We start from the raw sequence: 24,328 nt of genomic DNA, 5'->3' as shown, positions 1-24,328 counted from the left end.
TTCGAGGCACGGGATCAGGTGTTTACGAAAGAAACGAACTAAAAAGACGACACGCGAACACGTCGAGGCAAAAAACAAAACAGAGGACACTAACAGGAAGGCAGAAACCGTGGAAGACCAAACAAAATAAAGCTAAGAAAACAGCAAAACTGAAAGTGAGCGACAAAATAACAAAATAAGGTCAAAAGAAATCAACTCTGACTGGTCATCCATGACGCTAGTGCAGTGCGTCAGCAAAGCAGTATTCCTCAGCGAAACCTGACAGAAAAAAGTGGGCAGGCTATCAGATGACGTAATATAGTGCACACTGAGTCTAAAAGAAAGACAAAAAAAGTAAGCCACACGTGGCAGTCCGCAAATGTCTGGATGAGCAAGCTCAGCTTCATAAAATTAGCTGTGCGCTGCCAGTTCCCGGAGGTTCACAATTAGCATTGGTGTTAACAAGAAAAAAACAGACAAAAAGATTGCATTCTGTGTTGAGGGCGTTAGTAATGGTAGCCTCCGTGGCTGAAATCACCATCCACAATTTTTTTTTATGCTTCAGCAGTAAAATTAGACTTATATTCTAGCTTTTTTCAGTGGTAGCTGGAGTAAGATACAAAAATTGTAACAAATAGGTAGTGAAACATCATCAGAACAACAAATGACTTGCCTATTTGTGCGGTGTCTTTGATGCCGGATTTCGTTACTTGGTATTCGTCAGATACGTTCCACGTATACTTCCACTTTTTAAGCAGCTTTACGTGCTCCTTGCACAAATGAGCTACAGAGAAAAATATATTGAAAAAGAAATTGATGATACAAGTTCTACAATTAACAGAGGTTCTGATTATGCAAGCAATGCAAATTGACTAATGGGTGGTAAGCAATACGTCCCAAAGGTTATTTAGGTGTTGTAATCAACCTTTCCTGTTGAGTAAAATACCCAATCCCGACCAGTTTTGGGGCTGCTAAAATTTTGACAGTTTTTAAAATCATGTCCGGGCAAAACAAACAAACAAACAAACTTTAAGCAGCAGGTTCATACATTTCAAGCCTTCAGGCACTATTGGCCCGCTGAAGAACGAAGTGCCAATCTGTATGTTGCGTTTTTTCTCTAAAAATACCTAAATTCCGACTTCATGGCTGATGAAACCAGCTTTTAGAGATTAACATTTATACACGGCCACATAGATAGCACTTCACTGGTGGTGCATCGGCCGTTTAAGTAGTAGTGCAAAAAAATGGACAGCTCCGGATAAATTGCTCTGGTCATTGCGTAGTGTCCTCTTTTTGAGTAGATGTGGGCGCCAAAGTTTACGATAAACTGTTTGAATGTCGTCGAAGCCTTTTTGGATGGTAGGAAACGTCCCAAACCCTATTATAGCACAATGTTCTTTCTTACCGGAATTCGGGCGAGAAGCATTCAGAATTTGGGATTGAAGCTCGGTGAGCCTGGTACTAAATTTAATAATATCCTTTTTTCCTGGACACCTATTGGTGTGCCTCATGACGAGCATTAAAAGGAGAGGTGTGCAACCTGCGGAAGAGTGCAAGAGAGGAAATATACCACAATTACATCTCTGCTATCTTCGCTTTTCAAGGAAGGGCATGTGCGAAAAATCCACGTTTGAACATTTAAGCAGGTTCGATGCGTACTAAACAGCCAAACCTACAGTTACTCATCTGCTTCTGCCCTCCAACCTTGCACGCTGGCGTTGCGCCTTCGTAAGAATTGTACCATGCGCCGCAAGCAAACGTTTTGCTGAAAATATTCGCTTGGGGACTCTTCGACGGCTCTAGTTCGTTGCGCTCATTGTTAACAATAAATAGAATAGTCAACATAAGTGTGCAGGCCTATGAGTGACCCACCTTGGAAATTTGTGAGATGAATATGAATCACAGTGCTAGCAGGAAGCGCGCATTACAAACTGTGTACTTCACAGTTTTCAACATATTAAAAATTTAGACAAAAGCTTTAGGCGGTCAGCGATGTTACACCCCCTGGATGAATCACTCTCATCTCATTCCATGAACCGACTATTCGTGATTTGTCGCCGAGTCACTGACTTTTCGCACAGCTACTGTTATTTCCCTGCTCCGATAGTTCATAGCGAACAGCGTTTTTGCTAACACGAGAAATAATGAGTGAAAATTTAGGGATGAATACCGACAACAAGTCCTTGTTGTCACGTGGGCTTGTGCAAAACAAATATGTTAACAAATTATTGTGAACGTTACAAGTGCGCATACAACACGTCCACGAAGGAGAGAAAAGCGCATGACACAAGAGCTATTGGTTTGAAACGAAAACATTCGCCTGGAACAAAAACAAAACTACAACACGGATCAGAGGTTAAATAGGTGATAGGAACGTACCTTCCGCAAGGGCTCAGTAGTTATGGCGTTCAGTTCATGAGTGCGAGGTTGCGGGATCGAATCCCGGCTTAGGCGGTCTCATTTCGGCAGAGGCGAAATGCAGATGGTGACCATGGGCTGTGTGATGTCAGTGAATGTTAAACAACCCCACGTAGTCAAATTTAATCCGAAGCTCTCCATTAACTGCACCTGTTTCTTTCACCGCATCCTTTATTCCTTCCTTCAAGGCGCGGTGCGGGTATCCACCCTTACTGAAGCAGTTAGTATGGGTTTCATTTCAGCGCTGCCAATTTTTGTTATTATTTTTATTAGATAAGTGATTGCTACAGAGGTCCAACATTACATGATTCTTGAAGGTTATCTCACATGCGTGCGCAGACGCAGGACTAATGCATCATATACTATGGAAGGCAATCACAGCCCAAGGTAAATCAACGCTTAAAGGGGGTCTGTGACACCTTCTGGGGAGAGCACATTAACTCACTTAATCACTGCGCTGTGTTGCCATGAAAACCAGAGCCAAATAATACTCTTCTGAACGCAGCAGACGACCCACAATCACGCGTCAAAGTTGGCGAGCCCTTTCCGGCGACTTTTTTATGCTCGCGCCCTCCTCCGTCCCCCGCATCTGCGTAGACAAGGTGAGAGGTGGCCATTAGTTAGATTCTTTCAGACGTCAGGCAGCTACCGTGGCCGCGGCCAATAAGCCGCTTAGCTCCGGCGGGTCGGGAAGCTCTGTTCCCAGAGGGGGGTCGGCGAAGGAGCGCCTACCTTCCAGCGTGCAAAAAGTGACGAGAGGAGAGGGAAAGGCGAGAAGACGCTGAAATTCAAATTTAAACTACAGATAACTCAGCTTCTACAAAGCGCATTAAAAAAAGAATCCTTGCTGGACACTATTCGTGAAGCGGCGTGCTTCAATATCTCAGGCATGCCGCAACTTTATTAGAGGCCCCTTCACAGCCCCTTTAAGAGAGGCCCCGACATAACGGAATTAACCCCTCTTCGTCACGCGCCACGATACGCGGTGTACAGGGTTACAAGTCATGAACGGCACAGTGCGCAACATTTCGCACTTGTAGCACGTCGAGCACTGCAGGCGGTGTTAGTATTTTTTTTTTTTTATTCGAGAAGTGTGCCATGAGGCATAAGTTGAAAAAGGAAAGGGGGGAAGGAATGCACGGGATTGAAAGTTAAAAGAAGGAGTGAAGAACCGTTGCGCTGAGGTAGTCGCAGAGGTTGTTAATGAAACGGTTGTCCATTGTCCACTTCACGAAGTCACTTTCGCGGTTCCACCGCAGGCCAACCTCGCTGAGGAGCCGTTTTCTGATAGCAGCCGTCGCTGGGCACGTCCACAACAAGTGCCGCACATCACATATGTCCGGTGCAGCGCCACAGTGAGGGCACCTGTCAGGTAGTGGCAGATCTTTGGCACGCCACCGTTGACGGACAGATGGTGTCAGAGCCGCCCCTGCCCGAATCCGGCGCACGGATACCTCCTCCTGCCGAGTAAGACTACGGGGGAGAGGGTGCGAACACGGAGGAATTAGAGCGCGTGTTCGCTGGCGCAGAACTTCGGAATCGGAAACGTGGGACAGGAACGGATCTGGGGGAAGAGGGGAAGGTGGCGGATCGTCTAATGTATGAAGATGAGTCATAGCATCCGCTTGAATGTTATGTGGATCCTGGGCATGGCCGCGAATCCAGTGTATGCGCACAGGACATGGATACTTTGCGCAGAGCACATGAATAGATTGTGAAATCTGGAACGTTCGTCGAACAGCCTTCAGCTGTTTAAGGGCGGCGAGGGAGTCGGTGTAAATGTGAACTGTATTGAATGTTGGAACGAGCGGAAGGGAAGCAATGGCATTGTAAATGGCTTGAAGTTCCAATGCCAGGGGAGTGCACGTATCCGCAGTATACGTCGCGCGAGAGTTGAGATGCGGATGAGATGGACTATACACAGCAGTAACTCCCCTCTCTGCAGAATGAGATGCATCCGTGTATAATATGCACCCTTCAGGCAGATACGCTGCTGATACCGACGGGGAAACAGTGGGGCGATTGTCAGTGAGCTGGCAATAGGACCACGGTGGAAGTGTCTTTAAACGATGAAGTTTGAGAGACTGTTTTCGAGCTCTATTTGCCACCCGTTGGTCGATGATCTCACTGAGTGTATTAAGTTGGGCGAACTCCTGTAGCACAGGTATGGGTGTTAAACGAGGCAGATATGTTATGACGCGCATAGCCTCACGATTGATAGCTTCAAGGGAGTCCCACTGTCTGCGGGTGAGACGTTGAAATTGAGCCTGATATACTATCCGTGGCTGAAGGATAGAGCGCACAAGCTGGCGGGCCGTATGAGCACGTGCGCCACCAGAGCGCATAGCTATGCGACGAATCAGACCTAGAGTAGCGTGAGCCGATTTACGGGTGGCTGTCAGCCACGGGGTGCCAGTCCCAGATGTATGGAGGAGAAGACCAAGAATACGAACAGTTTCTACCTGAGGAATCAGAGAATTATGTACCGTAAAATTTAAAGGGGGAGCTTTCCGTAAGGCGGCTTTATTTCCAATTCGAATGAAACATGATTTAGTAGGAGAGAGTGTTAGACCCAAAGGTGGGAGGCGAGATGTCAATACATCCAGCGCGTGTTGAAGGACCGACTGATGAATAGACGCATCTGGATGACAGCACCACAAGGTGATATCATCGGCATATGCAAGCACGCGGATAGAAGGGATGGTCTCTAGGGCTCGAACCAGAGGAATTAAAGCCACATTAAATAATGTGGGGGCGAGAACGGAGCCCTGCGGCACTCCTCTATTGGAAGTGAAATTACCAAAGGGCTTTCCGTGGACACGCACGCTGAAGGTTCGATTTGCTAAAAAGGCGTGAATGGAGAGGAGGAACCGGTGAGGGAGACCAAGAGTTTGAAGGGAGGCAAGAATGGCAGAGTGAAGGATGTTATCATATGCCTTTGTTATGTCTGTAGCGATTACGGTTCGTACAAGGCGACTCTGTGGAGAGTGGTCAAGCACGTCAGCAGCCAAAGTAGCAAGGCCGTCCTCCGTTCCAATATGTGGGCGGAAACCAATTTGGGAATCTGGGTAACAATCATGGGATTCCAGCCACCATGATAAGCGTGCGGCTAGAATGTTTTCATAAAGCTTGCAGATGGTAGGGGTAAGGAAAATTGGACGAAGGGCCGAGAGAGATACTGGAGGCTGACCTGACTTGGGGATTGGAACCACAATAGAATGCTTCCAGTCTCCCGGCATGACGCCAGAAAGCCACACTTCGTTAAAAGTATCAAGTAGGGTTTCCAAAGCCCTCCCTTCCAAGTTACGGAATAAGGAGTTAGGTATGCCGTCGTGCCCGGGAGTAGTAGTAGTTTTTAAACGGTCAATGGAGGCCAGCAGCTCTGCCATGGTGAGGTCAGAAGTAATCCCATCGGGGGGCTCTGTTACCGTTAAGTCAGGTGGAGACGTAGCGGTGCAGTCATGGTTTGGAAAAAATTGACGGGCCGCTTGTTGTGCAAATGTGTCCTCATCCACATTTAGCGCGAGGCGAATGCTCTCTGTGTAATCTGCAACCTGAGAAGGGCGCTCCATGGCGTGAAACACTCTCCAAAGATGTCGATTGCCCTGCGTAGAGGACAGGCGGGCACACCATGCAGCCCAGCGTTGCCTGCCTAGCCGCTTTGCATAGCGCCGCGCCCGTGCGGTAGCGCGGTGAAGAGTAGGAAGAGCCGAAGGGTCATCGGGGTGACGAGTAGCGTAAAGATCCGCCTGGCGACGAAGAGCCCACAGATTCAAGAGATGTATGTCCGGGTTTGGGTCATCTTCATTTACAGTAGTGGTAATAGTGTGAGTAGCGAGAACATCAGATAGAGTAGACAATGCTGAAGAGGGGTTGAATGTAGATAAATGATTGTCTGCGCGTACAGAATCCCATGATGTTATTCGTACAGTGCGGCGTATTTTCCGTAGACGCGTAGGCGTGAGGGAGATAAAAATAGGGCTGTGATCGCTACCCCAAGTATCAGAATCAACAGCCCAACGAGGGTTACCGGGGCCTAACCACCAAGTCAAATCAGGTGAATACGGGCCACCTCGTGGGCGGGTAGAAGTATTCGGGTGGTTTAAAAGTTGAAAGGAATGATCCGAAAAGCTCCCTTGGATGTGTGAACCCCTTGAGGAATCCGATGGGTAACCCCACGCAGTGTGTGCGCCGTTGAAGTCACCGCCAACTAGAATAGGGATACCCGAGTTTGTAGAACGTAGAAAACGAACCCATCCCAGATTGGGAGATGCGGAGCCAGGACGACTATAAAAAGAAACTAGAATAAGGGGTGTGCGTGCAGGTTTTACGAGAAGGGCGACAACCTCTTGACGTGTGTTGCACCACCGTGAAAGGTCGAGCGGTGTGTGCGGAACTGAACTGTGAATATAAATTGCAGATTTACCTGGGCTGAGGGAGGAGGCGGTGCAACGGCGATCAGGGATAGATGGTGAATGGTATGCGCAGAAACCTGAAAGGCGTGGGAGTGCATTATGCTCTTGCAGTAGGAACGCCCATGCCCTCAGCTTTCCGTCGCGAAGGCGGATGTTCACTTCAGAGGCCTTATTAGCGAAACCTCGACAGTTCCACTGCACCACCACCGATGATGATGCGCTATCCATGACGAGGCCGAAGAGCTTCCACGATGAGGGATGTCACCTGCTTCATCAGCGCTAATATCTTGTCCACTGTCGGGGTAGTCACGGCTAACAGGTGGTCGGCACCTGATTGTGGGCCAGTGCTTACCCTAGGTGATTCCTCTGATGATTGCTCCCGAGTTATGATAATTCTTCGAGAGGATTGAGAACGACGCTGTTCCCGGCGCTGGGTGAGTTCGTCTAGTCGGCGGCGAGCCTCCGCGATTGCATTGTCTAAAGCTGTGTCTTCATCTGTAGTATCCACATGTGATGGATGCACTGGACGTTTGGGCGTACCATTTGATCCGGGAAGGTGAGCCGCTTGTGCATATGTACGCTGGCGAGGAGACATATGGTGAGCAGCAGGCTCAGATAAAGGAAGTTCAGGGAAGTCGTTGTCGTCACATGCGAGAGCTGCAAAGCGATTACTTGTAGGGACATCCATTTTTGCAGGCGACTTGTGAAACTTCTTCGCTTGCTTCTTCTTTGGACAAGCGGGGGAGCGAATGTCATGGTCCGGCGATTTGCACAGGGCACAATGAGCTGTTGGTTCATTCATGTCGGCCACAGCTGCTGGATTAGGGCAGGTATTTTGCATATGACCTTCTTTGTGGCAGTGATAGCAAAAAATACGACGAGGTCGGAAGGGCTGTGGTTTGACGATCGCACCGTAGTAGGTAAGGTACTTCGGGAGAGTCAACGGGCCTTGCAGGATGAGCAGGTATGAGCCCCGGCGACCCATAGGCCGTGCTTGCAGTACAACATGAGTTGAGCAGCGAATATTTGCGCGCACCTCCTCGGGAGGGCTCGTGCTGTCGACATGATAAACCATGCAGCGGAGTGTGTCAGGACCAGATGCAAAATATATTTGCACCGGGACATGCTTGCTGTCATCCAGGGGGATCCGCGTAACTGCGCAAAGTTTCTGGGCGTCCATCAAGGATGACAAGTTTACCGTGATGGTGTTCGATGGGCGATGGACGACAAACCCGCAGTAGTTCGAAGAGCCAAGGGCATGGTCAATTGTGGCTTGAACATTCCGGGCAGGGATGGCAGTCATATCAAAGCGCAATGTAGGCTTGATGGTAACGCGGAACGAGTTCGCAGCAGGCGGAAGAGAGCCTTGACTCACGGGAGGCATCTGTGGAGGAGGCTCAGACGCTGGTGACGGCCCTTGGTGGGAATACTGAACTGGCGCGACGGGCACAGTTTCTTGAGGGAGTGCCACGGGCACGGAGGCGGTAGAGCAGTCCATGTCACAGGCCAAAGTCGTAGCATCGGAAGACGGCGCAGGCTGGAGGCCTAGAGGCGCTGACGATTGCGTGGACGTGGAGGCTGCGTCAGGTGGCAACACAGCGGGCATCCGCGTAGCCGTCGTCGACAACGCAGAATCCATGCAGACGCGTAGCGCGGCCTCGCTCGGCAGCGCCGAGCTAAGCCTAGCTTGCCCCTGAGGGTTCCGGTTGGGTTTTCTCACTTGAGAATGCGCCCGCCGTGCCGGGAATTTCTCCGTAGGGGCGTCGTCAGCATTCGGTCGCACGGAGGGCACTGTCCGACCCACGCCACACACGAGAAGACAGCGAAAAGCGAAAACACAGACCTAGAAGCAGACACGTATCCACCCACTAGGTCTTCGTCTTCTTCTCGCGGTGTTAGTACTGAGGTCGTAGATTACTACCTGTGAGGTCTGACACTTGTGTACCGGCGACGCAGTAATATTCGTCGGCACATTGGGGCCCAGGAAGTGTTGCTGTTTTTATGAAACTACATCGTCACTTCTCAGCAAGCTGTCACAGTAGGTGACAATGCACCCTGCTTACGTACGTCTTCGTGTCGTCAGCTGAAAGGACGTCAGAAATGTTAAGCCTGAAAAGCAACTCCATTTCACAAAAGGACAAGCTGTCAGTTCCAAGAAAACGTGTGGCTTGGCATCCACAGAAACTTCACTCCGTTTTATCAAAATTTAAGACCCTCGCAGAGCAGAAATGCTGGACCATGAGACTATTACCCTTCCCGGTGCTTGGCGTTTGTAGCCTGCTTATAGTCGTGCGCCAATAAACGAAGCCAAGATTGCCTCGAAAACTTTATAACATTTAATCCGTACTTATAGTCCCAAGCGTAGCAAGTCGGGCTTGAACCATGCGTTGGCAGCAGCGTAAAAGCTACAGAGCACAATAAAGCCTGCCAAGGGATCCGACATATTATTTCAAGGAAACATACCAAACAGCTCTGGAAAAAACATATTTGAACGGGAAATAGCTTATAAACGCAATTTTTTCATACCATTGTAAGATTTGACTATAATAATCAATATATCCGCAGATCTCCCGTGGGCAGGCTGGCATTTATTTGGTTTCAACGTTTTTGCTATTGTCAAAAGCGTTCCCCATTTGTTTTCTATGGCACTCTTAGCTCCTCGAAAGAATGGACCATTATTTTCTATATTTCCATATCAGTGCCTTACTGTTCTCCAATACAATATTGAAAATTTTTGTCGAAGAATGTTAGACATGTGTGTATGTATGCCTCAAAGCACCTAAATTTCCCCGGAAAAAGTATTTGGTGAAATTTGGTGTGTTGCGACAAAGGAAACCCGAGCTTTCTGAGGCAACCAAAGCTTGGCTTCTCAGCCTACTTAAGCCTGATCTACTCAAGGCGGCCTACAACGATGTTAGTACGAGGTATATCTTCACACGGCAGAGAAAATTATCTTTTTGGCAGTGATGGTCACTTTGTATTTCTTTTAGTGCGCTAGCACCTTCCGTGGCCATTGCCCGGATTTGGACGTTGTATGTTTGTCTGTCTGTTTTTCTGAAGCCAGTTTGGTGGCAGGCCTGCTCACCGGGTGGTGGGCAACCTGCCCAGCGTGTCAGGTGGCAGCCCATTTAATCGTGGGAGGCTGCTTCGAAAGAGCAGCCTTTGTCGCAACCCAACCCAAGAAACCCAAGTCCCACCGATGGCAACACCTGCCATAGCACCTGCCTTGTGGCACTGCGCCACTGCTCACCTGCCCACGGGGTGGCTTACTTGCCAAGGTGCAGCCGCAGGAAACTTGGTGCGCTAATTAGGCGGCGGCTCCCCTAAGCGCGCCGAGCTAAGCGGAATGAGCAGCAGCGGTTACGAGGAGAATGCGATTCGAATTAGGCTTGTACAGTACCTAAACGGAAGAAGTTGGGGTGGCGATCGGGTACAAGCCTGGTTCCACCTAGAAGGTCGCAGCTCCAACCGACAAGTCACGTCATGTTAGCGCACGTTTCCGCATTTGGCCTAATTAACCAAATCGACTGGGATTTTTTTACTTTCATTGCACTTACGCTTTCCTCACAGGCCGATCGTACTGGCCAGTCTGGTTAAGATATCTGGAGCTTCTTTCCTCGCCTCGGTGCAGGAGCTCCTTCTCGATATTTAAACCATCACTGAAACCGAAGCGTGCTTTTCCGACCTCTTCCTTTCTTCTTTCATTCCTTCCTTTATCCCCTCCCTTACGGCGCGGTTCAGGTGCCCAACGATATATGAGACAGATACTGCGTCATTTCTTTTCCCCCAAAACCAGTTATTATTATTAATATTATTTTCCGACCTCGTCGGGTTTGACATTCTGGTTCATCCCCAACATACCTCGCATGTATACCCGCTGGGCCCGTTTGCTCTCCAGACCCGTGGCATGTGGATAGGTCGTCTTTGTACCGAATAGCGTCGATGGCAGCTTGTACGGATCGCGGCTGCATCGGCCGTTCCGCTCCCTGGGCCGGTAGCAGTCGCTCTCAGCACCAACTGTGAGCGCTAGGATGGCAGCAGCCGTCCACACAGCCCTCATGTTGAAAGCTTGTCGCCTGTAAAAAAGAAAATTAAGGCCTACACGGACGTGTATCGTTGTTCAGGAAGAGAGCTGGAATTTGGCTTTTGCCGGCTTCAGAGTCGATTAATAAGACGGTCGCAAATACGCTAGAAATGAATACTAATAATAATAATAATAATAATAATAATAATAATAATAATAATAATAATAATAATAGTAATAATTGGTTTTTGGGGAAAGGAAATGGCGCAGTATCTGTCCCATATATCGTTGGACACCTGAACCGCGCCGTAAGGGAAGGGATGAGGGAGGGAGTGAAAGAAGAAAGAGAAATAGGTGCCGTAGTGGAGGGCTCCGGCATAATTTCGACCACCTGGGGATCTTTAACGTGCACTGACATCGCACAGCACACGGGCGCCTTAGCGTTTTGCCTCCATAAAAACACAGCCGCCGCGGTCGGGTTCGAACCTGGGAACTCCGGATCAGTAGTCGAGCGCCCTAACCACTGAGCCACCGCGGCGGGGCGCTAGAAATGAAGCCCACACTCTTTTGGAGCTGTTGTGACTTAGAGCTATTCGCTGTCTCCTTTCATTGTCATTTGGGGGTTGAGACTTGCGCAGGAAATTGTAGAGCTATTTACAATTTTTCGCGATTTATATTCAAGTACACCATACTGTGACAGTTCCGTTACAGTAGCTGTTTTATCTATTCTACTATATGCAATTCTATTTTTTATCTATTCGAATTTTTAAACATTATTTGAGTCCACACTAAAGAGGTCTTGGACCGCCGTTGTTTATAATCGGCGCGTCTGCAAATGCACAGAAAAGAGAAAGAACCAGGTGACTTACATGCTGAACTAGCCAGGGTGTTTCACCTAACAGTTTATACAATTTTTTAAAAATAGGGTTTTTTAGTTAGAATAGTGCTGTTTTCGGCACAGTATTGTCAGTAGCATAGTACACCAGAATGCAGCTAAAGCGTGCTAATTAACAGGCTGGTTAACTAACATTGAATGGTTAAGTTTTCAACTTTTACTGTCCGGGTCCTTAATTATTAATAAACGTGTAGCCTATCGTAACTAATATCTGTATCAGTTTCTAGAATTTCGATTATGCTTTTACCCTCGCCGCTGTTGTCCAACAAATTTTGGCTAATTTGACGAGTTACCTGCACTGTAGAAGCTGCTTTGCCTGCAAGCTTCTCGAACTGAATGTATTTTGGCGCGATGTAGCCAAAATTCGTTGGGTCACAGCGCCGAGGGTAACCGCGGTTTCGAAATTCTAAAAAAATGATGTAGATATTACTTACGGTGAGCTACACACCTCTCCTCTCAATAATTAAGGAGCCTAATAGTAATAGTTAAAAAGTTAACTATTGTAAATTAGTTAACCAGCCCGCTAGTCAGCCCGTCTCAGCTGTATTCTGATGAACTACATCGCTGACATTCATATGCCGAAAAAAAGCGCTCTTCTAACTCAAAAAGCCTATTTTTAAAAACTGTATAATGTCTCAGGTGAAATACCCTGTCTACTTCAGCCGGCTCTACTCACGGTAACCAACCATGAAGTTGAAGTGAAGTATGGCTTCAGAGGGCTTTAAAAATGGCATTTTCGAAACATTCGCGCCTTTGTGTGAGATCTAGCTGCTCCGGTGGACCTCGTCAAGGCACCTGTACACATCACATAATAGCTCTTGGCCGTCATTTACTTGCCGCAGCCAGTAAAAATTGAGCGCGGAAATCTGAGCATAGACAAACGTATTCACATACACACATGCGCGAATAAAATTGGGAGATAATAGTACGGTTGCTGTCGTGGTAGAAAAATTGCCTTCTCGGCGAAGAGAGTGGTCGCTTACTGTTCTACCACCCGTAAACATAAAACGCGAGATGCAAGGGGCCTTAACATTACGTATTACATTTCTTTACGTTCCGAAGCTACACCATCGCCTATGAGCGACGTCACATTTCACTGTGTGTATATAGCGAATTCTTGCGGATAACGTTTACGCTGAAAGAAGACTTACTCGGGAGGCTTCCTGCAAGCGTCTTTACTGAGACAGTTCTCAGCGCCAAAGGCACTGCCTTCGGGTGTCAGTCCGGGTATAAAAAGAAGCGCCCAAGTGGACAAAATGTCACGAGAAATTCAACTTTCCCCTTTGAGTCGTTCAAAGCCTTCCTCGCGGCGAGAAGTGAACGTCGCCCTTAATTGCGACTTCTGTCATTTACGCTTAACCGAAGACGAGTCCTCCATTTGACCTTTTGTGTGAACTTCGTTTTTGTTTTTGTGTTCTTTTTGAAAACCACTGTCTCTTCTCCTGATCTTGGTCTGTGTCTTGCGGCTTAGTGTAGAGTTTGCGAGCCACGCCTTGCTGGTGGTGGTAGTGGTTTTTTTAATTAAAATAATAGTAAAAAGGAAGGAAAAGATTTTTGCTAGCCCCGGCATCCGCCATCGATACTGAAGCACCTGAGCTGGGGCAGCGGAAATAAAGGATAGCAGGCAGAATGGAGAAATGAAATGAAAGAGGTGAGGGGACAGGAAGAGAGGATAGGGGGAGAAGTAATATGTACAAACTATTTACACAATAAGAAATGTGTCCAAGTTGTGCGCGTGATTAGTTTATTTTAGAGGAATTAAATCAAACGCGCACAGCTCTGTGTTCGCTACAACCGGAGTGGAGCGTCCAGTTATTAATCGTTCAAGGTAGAACTCGCGGAGCGTTCGGTCATTGCGTGTAACTACCTGACAGAGACCAGACGGAACGTCAAGCCCGTGTGTTCTAGGAATGCACAGAGGCTCACCAAAGTTCGCTCACGAGTGCGCGCACTGCCCTGCGGCCACAATAGCGTCTTGATGGAGTCTGGTAGTATGCCCTGCGCCCTATAGGCCGCGAGCATATCGCGACGAGCATCGGCGAACGCGGCACAGTGAAGGAGCAGGTGTTCCAGTGTTTCCACTGCACCGCATCCGTCACACGCATCACTCGGCGCGATTCCGTGACGCACCCGTCGTTCCCCGCCTTGCTGCCCAAGTCGCAGTTTGGGACTGCATTGTGCTTAGCAATTCGCTGTGGCGCATTACTACTACTACTATTATTATTGTTGTTTCTTCTGTAAGTCATCCTGCCATGCTTCTGATCGATTTCCTAGAAAAGTCAATGTCGCTTTCAAAATTCACGACTTACATCTAGTTGTAATCTGTCATTTTGATGCACCATTCGCCTAAATGCAAGTCGCTGACCCTACAGTTACTACTGTAAGACCGGTCAACATAGGTTAAAGGCTCATTGTGCTGCCAACGACTAAAAAGCGAGCATCTTGTAACGCGGCCTCTGAGAAACAAAATACTTTGTTTATTATTTGCGGCTCTGAAACAAGTAAGAAACTAGAACAAAACACAAGTCATAAAAGCTTGAAAAACCTTTGGAACGACCTTAAATTAGTTACGGAAGGTAAATGATTTTTTGTTCATGTACAAACCCGCTTCGGCAACTTATGCAAAACACTTTCATATATATAGAGAAAAACATTTATTGAAATCTCAATGAGATTAGCGGTGGGCCGTCGTCTTCATCGTTGACGTCTGGCCTCTTCGCAAGGTCGGGCCCCTATTCCAGGGCTCCGCTGAGTCTTGCTGCTTCGCATGCGTGCTGCACAGGTGCCCTTTGGGCTGTGAGCTCGCTGCTGGTGAGCAGACCCTCCCATTGCTCCGCACTCGGGGTTTTGAGTTTGTGGAATGCATAATTGCGTTTGCCCTCCCATGTAATGTGGTATAGCGTGGGGGTTGCCCCGCACCACGGGCATGTGTCCCTGAATTGTGTAGGGTACATTTTGTGTAGAATGTATAGGTTGAAGAATGTTCCTGTTTGCAGTCTCCGCCAGTTCACTGCTTCTTGTTGTGTTAATGAGTTGTGTGACGGAGGGTACTTGAGCCTCTGTCCTCTGTAGCAATTAAGCAGCTCCGCATGTTAACAAGAAATCATTTACCTTCCGTAACTAACTTAATGTCGTTCCAAACGTTTTTCAAGCTTTTATGGTTTGTGTTTTGTTCCAGTTTCTTACTTGTTCCAGAGCCGCATATAATAAACAAATAGAAACGAATCGCCCACTGAATATGTAGCGGGTCATGAGGTGTAAGCTGTGACGGCCGCGTAGAGCCTAGATAGGTGGCGTACTGCCTCGATCTAAGAGGTCTTCATGCCTTTCACGCTACGGCAAGATCGACATTAAGTAATAGTATCCGATGCCTTCAGTCACCGTGTACCATCATTGCAATACGGCTGCCATGAAGCCTGACGGTGAGACGCGTCATGGATGTGTCAGGGCACAGTTCATGGTCACAAGCTTCAATGGCATCTGTACGCAAGGCTTAAGGCTACGATGGATCTCCAAAGACAGAATCGAGTGCCTTTAGAGCGATGAGTACCATTTCTATACCCGACATCCAAGGCCACCAGTGTTTGACAAAAACGCAGGTGACAATGTTTGAATGCGCAGTACGACTGCGCCTAGATGCCACGTTTACGAACGCAACGACTCGCTAGAGGTGGAGTTTAATACGTACTTCAAGTTCTTCAATACATAGTTCTTCAACACAAGCACATCAATACGTAGTTCAATACGAGTGTACGGCACTATCCCATCCACATGTGAAGCAAATGAACTCTACAGCTCGCCAAAGACAAGCTCGACTGGCTTTCGAGCGCGTTGACGGGACGAGGCTTAGATACCCACATTACTCGTTTTGCACGGAATGCCAACACTGTGGCTTCTCGCCGATTTCGTCTTTCTCCCTCTTAGTCACGTGATGCTTCGTTCCACACATACCGCTGGTTTAACTGATCTTTCGCTCATTTGCAGAGCAAAAATACTTTATAATTTAGGATATATCTGTAGAGAAGAAGGTTTAGTGATAGTATTGAAAGTGTTGTATGCAGTTTGTTGTGTGATAAGAGGTATTCACGTTCTTGTTTAGATCATGAAATAGGCATGGATTTGAGGTTCTAACCGATGCACACAGGAGTTTTGCAACGCCCAGTTTCACGTACCAAACAAGCTTCGTTCAACGAAGCGTAAAAATGTTGAGGCCGTTACATGAAATTCAGCCTGTAATAATGTGGTGAACTTGACTGAAGAGCGCATTAAAAATTTTGCAGAGTTTTTTCTACATGTTTGTCATGTTTTTGAATGGAAATGCAACTGTACTGTACCTGAATACAATATCACAGCACTATAAGATCGCAGATTCTTGGACGCTGAGTGATCGTCTGAGCTAAACAGGCAAACCGTACCGCTTGACTATACGATGCTTTAAAAGCGTCATAATCGTCCTCTAATACTTACTCTAACTGTTCAGGTCTTCACGACTTATTGTGCTCAAAGTGAACGCATTTGAAATTTTCTTTCACTTGATACAAGTCAAGCTCATTTTTCGACAGTATTAAAAAAAAAACGAACAGGAAACCGTTGAGAACGATTCAGCAAAGTCGTACATCAAGAACTCTCAAGCACTTCATACACAGAGTAAAAGAACAGTGTAAAAGAGCAACAGTGTGAAAGAACAACAGTGTAAAGGAATACTTCATGATGAACAATTATGCAACATTACCAGACACCTCGGGTGATTAATAACTCTTTCGGTGCATTATTACGGAACAGTCCAGTGTGGAAGGACCATTAAAATAAAAGATACTACTTCTGAACGCAGAGCCACTTCATTGGCGCCGTATGGTAGCACCGATCTTGTAATGTTTCCAAATGGGGTTACTGCCCTTATTAACCCTCATTCATAAATATGCGCGTAAACAAACATGATATAACTTTCGACAAACCATCCCTTGCGAGTTGTGACAGTGGGATATGTTTAGATAAGAGGAAAGCTACCTACGCATCAGAAAAAAGTGCGTTTGTAATACATAATTATCGAGTAATTATTAATTGAATGCTCAAGCTTTGTTCTTTTTCATCGTGGAAAGCCTGTACTTATGTCTTGCTCTGTCCCCGTTTTATTTGCGCCTTATGATTAACCAACAGGAATACGAACCAAATGGCACGCCAAAATGTTCTGCTAAAGCATTTAAATCACAGTACATTTATTTTTATTTATTTATCGAAAATACCCCTAAAGGCCCTCGAAAAAGAGTGTTACATGGGGGGAGGGGGGAAGCGGCATTGCAAAAATATATAATACACAAATGAACAGCATACATAAAAAGAATACGATAATAATGCCCTTATAGACAACGGACAACATATGCGTCAAGGTACAATATGTACTGCAATAAAAAACGTACAACACAAACAAAAAATTGGGAGGCATATAAAATACCAGGAACTGAGGAGTTCCTGAAATTTATTTACATTTAATTCGGTGGCAGTGGTAGATGGCTGCTTATTCCACTGGAGTTTTGTTATGCGATTGTTTCCAGTGAAACAAACTTCTTTTAAGGCGCTGCCATCGTAGACCCCTAGTGTCTTCGTCAGAATCGAAGTCAGCCTGGCGGGCAGTTACGTATCGTGTACTTTGCACTGGTGCATTTAGTCCATAACTTTCTGAACACCCACTCATCTACACTTGCTGTCTCGCAGTAGTGTAGTGTAGATCTTCTGGAAGCTTTAAGAATGTCTTTAAAAGTTTGCTGCTGTCATTCAATGCCGTGAGAAATTTCCAATATGTTGTTTCATGAAAAAAAGTATATACATCTTGAAAACTGTGGCCCGCACGGTGAAGTTGTTTTTATTTCTGTTTCTGCATTACCAATTATAATGATGTGAGGTATGTGATGTGATGATGAATTTTTATGGCGCAAGGGCAGCTTTGGCCCAAGAGCGCCAATGCACAAGGTAGTTTTCGTTTCACAAGGTGGGGTCAGAGACCCATTTCCCAAGCATTTCACCCTAAAGAATCCGAGCACCAGGCAGGGGAAAGCTTGTACCCATTGTATCACCGGTGGGTACCTGGCGGCACTGGGGATCGAACCCCGCACCTCCCGCATGCGAAATGGATGCTCAAACCACTAGGGCACCGCTACGGTGCATATAATGATGTATTTCTTATTTGTAGTTGTATATGGGTGAGAGGACTCTCGTCAGGCAGATAGCGTCTGCCTTTGGCCCTGTTATCCAAGACCGAATTGTGTCCGAACGATTGCACCGAATAAAACAAATAAATCAATGAATCGAGAAATCGCTAGTGAGGCCTTCGACCCTTGAATCGGTCGGCAAACCTACTGTGATATTACAGCCGAGCGTTACTAATTATCCTTTTAGTGAGTCCTTGGGTCAGTATCCCCATGGGGGAAAACATCAGGCGACCAATGCTTGAGTAGTTAGTGTTCCTGCTTTTGAGGTGTAATAAGTCCGGTGACATTTTTTACTGCTCTTCTGGCGCTAGCGAAGACACTAGCTCATTATCACGAGCAGTAACAATCTTCCCTTTGGCCATTTGATGCAAAAAAATCTATACAATTTTTAAGTCTTGGAGGAGGTCAGTTGCCAGGCACGCGACAAACGACGTTATTGTCTCCAGTGGTCGTTGCTGCCTGAATTGCATTAACAGGCCACCAGCCTCCTCAAGCTGTGAAAATGTTGGTTTTTAGAAATACTTGAGAAAAGAAAGGCGTTCACCCTGCGTGTTGCTAAGTGGACTTAGTTATTACCTATGTGACCGCGGAGTTCACAAAGGGAGCAGCTTACACCTTTGAAAATATTTTTAGAAAATTTGCAAACATTCGGCGCACTAGACAGTGACGCAGACTTATTGCGTGCAGCGGCACTGACTAAAAACAGACAAAAAGAAAAAGGGGGTAGAGTAGTTATGCTTTATGCTCAGCACAGCGGTGTGTGTTATGTCAAGAATGATTGTCACTGTTTTTAAACAAATAGGCGTGTTGTGGTAAAACCACGGCTTTTGCAGCGCAGTAATACCAACGTTGGGGGACGTCAGAAAACAGGCGTACATGTTAGCCAGTTAGCTTGTTAACAAAGTTCCACATTTGATGTGAATAACGCGCTACACACTGACAAAAACCACAACTGGAAAGGCGGACACGCTTTTCACGCTTTAAGGATAGCAATTAGCGAGGAATCTGTGTTCACCTATTTGCAGTCGTGGTCAGCTGCGTACGTCTGCACTGAGAAATTTACACGCACGATGGATCAAAAGAGGATTGAGCAAAGCAACACAGAAAATGTAAAACGAACAAAGAAACAGGTTGCACTAACACAGAGAATGAGAAACCAAGGTAATCCCCTTTCGAAGGCTTCGAGCCCGTCTTTCTCAAAACATGCTTTTTGTGTTGGTGTACGTTTTTTTTTTGTGAACTAGAGGCTCTGACTGATCGAAATTTTTTTTGGTAGATGGAGTAATGATTCAGACACATTGGAAACTATATTTGTTTTGCCCCGCCGCGGTGGCTCAGTGGTTAAGGCGCTCGACTACTGATCCGGAGTTCCCGGGTTCGAACCCGACCGCGGCGGCTGCGTTTTTATGGAGGAAAAACGCTAAGGCGCCCGTGTGCTGTGCGATGTCAGTGCACGTTAAAGATCCCCAGGTGGTCGAAATTATTCCGGAGCCCTCCACTACGGCACCTATTCTTCCTTTCTTCTTTCACTCCCTCCTTTATCCCTTCCCTTACGGCGCGGTTCAGGTGTCCAAAGATATATGAGACAGATACTGCGCCATTTCCTTTCCCCCCCCAAAAAAAACCAATTATAAAAAACCAATTAAATCTTAAAATTTGAAACCTAGAATCTCAGCTCTGTGAAAAATTAAAAAATTCTATCACATAATAATCTTGTGGGCCCATTATTCTACTTCCTGATGTGTAAAGGCAATGGGTCTCCGTGCATGTCTAATTGCCAAGTAGTGTGATGAAACTTCGATGAAAGGTGCAAATTTCTAAAATAAATAGGCGTTGATTTCTTGTTTTCAGGTAAACAGTTTTAATAACTGTTGTTTCGCTGGAGTATTTGTGCCCGCTTTAAATACTGGAGCTTCGATTACCATTTAGAAAGTCTCAATGCGCCAATAAATATTTTAATTAATAAAGAAACAAATTCTTCTCTATGACTGTATAAAATATTATAGACAGCCTGAATCGTGTAAAGCTGCTCTATAAATTTCTAACCTTGATCCTCTTCTATTTTTGTAGAAACAAGTAATTTTGCTTTATCGCTTATTTTTTGTGGTTTTAAATCTTTTACATTATGCTTTTAATTCCTTTGTAACATAAGCCTGTGCAAATTCGTACTTTTTTTTTCGGTAGCACAAAGAAAAAGGAAATTGGTGTCAATTCGATAATAGAAAGTGTGCTCAATCGGTGCTGCTCTATGTGGTCAGTATTTCAGCCAAGTTAAAGAACTTAGATAAGTCCTTTAAATAATCAAGCGCCGGCGTACACACCCGGAAAATGCACGCATTATGCAGTAGAACATGTTCTGAGGAAAGTATATGCATAGATTGAGTAGATGAAGCGCACAAAAGACAGCACACAGACAAAGAATAACACGAGACAGGCGCTATAATAACACGAATAACACGAGAGCACCTGTCTCGTGTTATTTCTGTCTGTGTGCTTTCTCTTGTGCCCTTCATCTACTCAAGCTTTGCACGCATTATCTTCGCTACCAGCAAATCGTTTGTGTTCATATTTGGTTACTAGGAGCTGGAACTTTGGCATCGAAGAACTCACCTGCAAGAGCGAGTTGCCAGCAGATGAGGGCTGCTGTGTTACTCTCATGGGTCGAAGATTGGGCCCCATAAAACGGAAAAAATGCCGCCCATAAAAAATAAAATAGAACACTTATGTGCAAGCAGGCGAGCAAGCGCTCCGAAACCGATTACTCTTCTTTTGGCGGCCGGCTAGACCAACGCGACTTTCACTCCGCTCCCGCCGTTTACTGAAGAGCTGAATTAAACAAGGCACAAAGAAACAATAAACACTCTATTTGGTGAAAAGTGTGACCGTATGTTGTCGCGAAAGCGGGCAATTCGTTTGAATTTGTACGTAAATCCTTTGTGACCGGTACAAAAGTTTTTCCTTTTCTTTATTATAACAGTTTGCACAGCTGCGCCAGGAGAAGTGGTGGGCTATAGCCCGACTGTTTGTCTTGGCACTCCGTTTAACTTTGGAACCTGCAGAGCACGTCATTCAAGCCCTCTACCTCTGCAGCAGCCGTCATTCTTCCTTCGAGATGTAGTAATGCAGTTTATTCTTTCATCATCAGCCTGACTACGCCCACTGCAGGACAAAGGCCTCTCCCATATCTCTGCAGTTAACTCTGTCCTCTGCAAGCTGCGGCCACGCTATTCCCGCAAGTAGTAGTATATAATTTTATTCTCCGACGGATATAGGATGTGCTTGAGCCCAACCGCCTAGACGACAGCCTGGAATGCGTGGACCCGGACGGAGTGTTCGGCCAGTCGGATGGTTCTAAGCTGAGTTTCACAGTCTGAGCTCTCAAAGTTCATCTGTCTTAGATTCTGTGAGTGTGTCGTATGTTTCAGGACAGGTCCACATAATGTGTAGGAAATCTGCCGTACCCTGATACAGCCGGCATCCATCTGAGAATTGTCCCGGGTACCGCTGGCTAAGGCTAGCCGGGTAATTATTCGGATATGTCCTCGTCTGTAAGCGCCTCCGGATCTTTTCCTGATTCTTATTTAATTTCTTATCCGCCGGCGGGTACATTGCCCTGCCGAGCCGATGGTGCTGCTTATTTTCCTTATAGGAAACATCTAATCTCATCCGCCCACCTAACTTTCTGCCACCCCCTGCTACGCTTCCCTTCCCTTGGAATCCTTCGCATTACATGCCCTGCCCAAGCCCATTTCTTCTTTATTTCGACTAAGATGTCATTAACTCGTGTTTAATCCCTGACCAACTCGACCTCTTCTTGCCTCTTAACGTTGAAAAAACATTGAAAATTGTTTTTTTAGGAAAGGAAAATGACGCAGAAACTGTCCCACATATCTCGGTGGACAGCTGAACCGCTCCGTAAGGGAAGGAATAAAGGAGGGAGTGAAAGAAGAAAGGAAAAAGAGGTGCCGTAGCGGAGGAGGGCTCGGGAATAATTTCGACCACCTAGGGATCTTTAACGTGCACTGACATCGCACAGCACACGGGCGCCTTTCGCGTTTAGGCTCCATCGAAACGCGGCCGCCGCAGTCGGGTTCAAACCCGGGTACTCCGGCTCAGGGTTCGAACCTGTTACATCTATCGTTTTTCAGATCGCTGAACTATCCTTGATTCCTTTTCGTTAGCCTCAATTTATTCCTTGCGTCACCGTTAAAACCTGCTTCTCCTTGTTCGTTCTGTGCAGCGCACAGCAGTTCGAACTCCTTAGACATATGTTCAACACTAGAATAAGTGTGACAGACTGTGAAATAATTGTGGCGTGTTTGACGGCGTAATTAGGTTTACGGTTGATTCCACCGTTGCGAATAACCTGGATACCCTTGAAATGTTCAGGGAAGGCCGAAGCGCGGAAGAGACGCAAATAAACACTGTCAACGGCTATTCTGACTGAAACAAATGAGTGGAAACGATATCGGGTTCGCATGGGCACAATTAACGTTACTTGGACGTCGTTCGCCATCGAATCATTTCTCAGGCATGGATTATTTCCTTCCTCAGAACAAAACGAAAACCCGGTCTGCACAGTTAAAGAAATAATTCAGAGTTCAATGCCTTCCACGTTACTGCAGGACCAAAGATAGAAACGTTGCCATGGCCCCGAACCACAAAACGTTCCATTTAATCGTCGCGAGTTTGTGGAAGCGTGAAAAGCATTGCTCAGTATTTCTTGCGCATGCTAGAACGGCTCATAGGTAGCGGTAGCCTAGGGTCTTCGGGTGCAAAACATGGCCCCCTCTTCATCCGCTTCTTTTCTTCGAGCTAGGCAGCGCAAACGGCCTGATTTCCTGTTTACACGGCATTCGAAGCCTGCGTCATCTGCTTTTCTTAACTGGTATAAGCAGATGCATGTCCCTGGTGTGGTGGTATTCTTACATTTACACGCCTTACACGGACATGCGCATCTAAATCCAACCACTTCAAGCCGCCCAACGCGGCGCTGGAGCAGTGGGAGGTGACGCTGGCCAGCGGCGGCCTGGAAGACCAGGAGGCGCTAGTCGCTATCCCTAAAGCGATGGAGGAATCTACTAGAGTCCTGGACTGAGGACCCCACCCACAATAGGCTTCGGTCGTCTTTAACATATTCTCTCTCACTTAAATGGACAACGTGATTAAGCTCCTTCGCCATTTGTAGACTTTTACATACCGCCTCGCTGAGCCGCCGCTTCTTTTTGTGATAAGCGGTGTGCCCACCGTTCTGCGCTGTTTGGCACGCCATAGTGTCCGACCACTCTGTGTGAAATAGCGACACGTTAGGCCGCTTTCGGCACCCCTTAGCATGTAGCTACATAAAGCTGCCTTTGGCGAGATAGCAGAGCCTTTCAACCGGCTCGCTTGAACAGTCACGGCGGCAGCACTACTGGCTCCAAGAGGGCCGTGAAGAGCGGACGCGCTATGCACGGGCTTCGCAAATTGTCGCTTCTTCCATCTATGCACCTTATATTGCGTTACCTGTAAAGTGCAGAGTCATTATAGGTTGCAGAATGACTATACGTCATAACTATGAATGCGAGTCATGTTTTCAGTGGTCATAGTACTTCACGTTTCATCATGGCTATACACCTCCTCTTACATGTGTTCATAGACGACAGCGGACGGCTTTTGTGCTAATGGGGCATATAATGCGGTCGCATTTAAAAACGCCGCAGCTGCATTTGCTTCGCAGGCAGGAGTGGCGAGGTTCGATCTCTAGTGGCGTCAGGTACCCACGGGTGATACAATGGGTGCAAGCTTTATCCTAACTGGGTGCTAGACTTCCTTGCTTTGTAATTTTTGGAAAATGGGTCTTTGAGGCTACCTTGATAGATATTTAGCATGCAATGAACGATGATATCTAAGTCGAAGTAGTTAGTGATCGTAGCCTGGTAACTTAAGCCCAGCCGCAAACATTTAGCACCGCGAGCACAAAGTTTCGGGCTGTACGCATTCTCGGTCGCTTTATGTACTGCAGGAAAAACTGTCTCCGGACCAGTTCAGATAAAGGCCGCTGCCTCACGGCACACAATGCGGGCACGGCACTTTTCTTCTTTTTCGCCCTTCTCTAACATACGTCTCAGGACACAGTATTCGTGCATTGTACAAGATGGCCGCGCTGTCCTTACTGCTCTAATAATGGGAAAGGGCTTAGTATATAAAATCAAGGGCTGTAGTCTGACTACACCGGTGTCCAGCCGTCAACACTCTTACCCTGGCCTGGCGCTCGACTTCATTAAGCTGAATCTAATGGGATTTCAGCTGTGCTACCTTGACCTGCAAGGTATACACCAGAAATGAAGACACAGATGAAGTGATGGCCTCAATCTCCTTCACAAGCACACGAATCTTCCAGAACATCTGT

At 46.7% G+C, this 24,328-nt stretch overlaps 1 protein-coding gene across 1 annotated transcript; it reads right to left on the bottom strand.

Annotated features, from left to right (window-relative positions):
- Window positions 1–886: 886 nt before the first annotated feature.
- Window positions 887–12,956, bottom strand: LOC144102550 (uncharacterized). Its single transcript, XM_077635795.1, has 4 exons — window positions 12,883–12,956; window positions 10,674–10,888; window positions 1,385–1,519; window positions 887–909 (listed from the first exon to the last, which is right to left on the bottom strand). The coding sequence occupies exons 2-4, from the start codon at window positions 10,870–10,872 to the stop codon at window positions 887–889; spliced, it is 357 nt and encodes a 118-aa protein (XP_077491921.1). The 5' UTR covers window positions 10,873–10,888; window positions 12,883–12,956.
- Window positions 12,957–24,328: the final 11,372 nt, after the last annotated feature.

This window comes from Amblyomma americanum, chromosome 8 (genome assembly GCF_052857255.1).
Source record: "Amblyomma americanum isolate KBUSLIRL-KWMA chromosome 8, ASM5285725v1, whole genome shotgun sequence".
NCBI classification, from domain to species: Eukaryota; Metazoa; Arthropoda; class Arachnida; order Ixodida; family Ixodidae; genus Amblyomma; species Amblyomma americanum.
This window is presented reverse-complemented; position numbering and strand designations above follow the sequence as displayed.

What these genes read in the sequence shown, in the direction of transcription:
- LOC144102550 (XM_077635795.1), bottom strand. Translation starts at nt 10,872, where the DNA reads ATGAGGGCTGTGTGGACGGCTGCTGCCATCCTAGCGCTCACAGTTGGT. An exon ending in CCAGCGGGTATACATGCGAG is followed by an intron (nt 1,520 to 10,673) that starts GTATGTTGGGGA and finishes ACTCTTCCGCAG; the next exon opens with GTTGCACACCTCTCCTTTTA. An exon ending in TGCTTCTCGCCCGAATTCCG is followed by an intron (nt 910 to 1,384) that starts GTAAGAAAGAAC and finishes TTTACTCAACAG; the next exon opens with GAAAGGTTGATTACAACACC.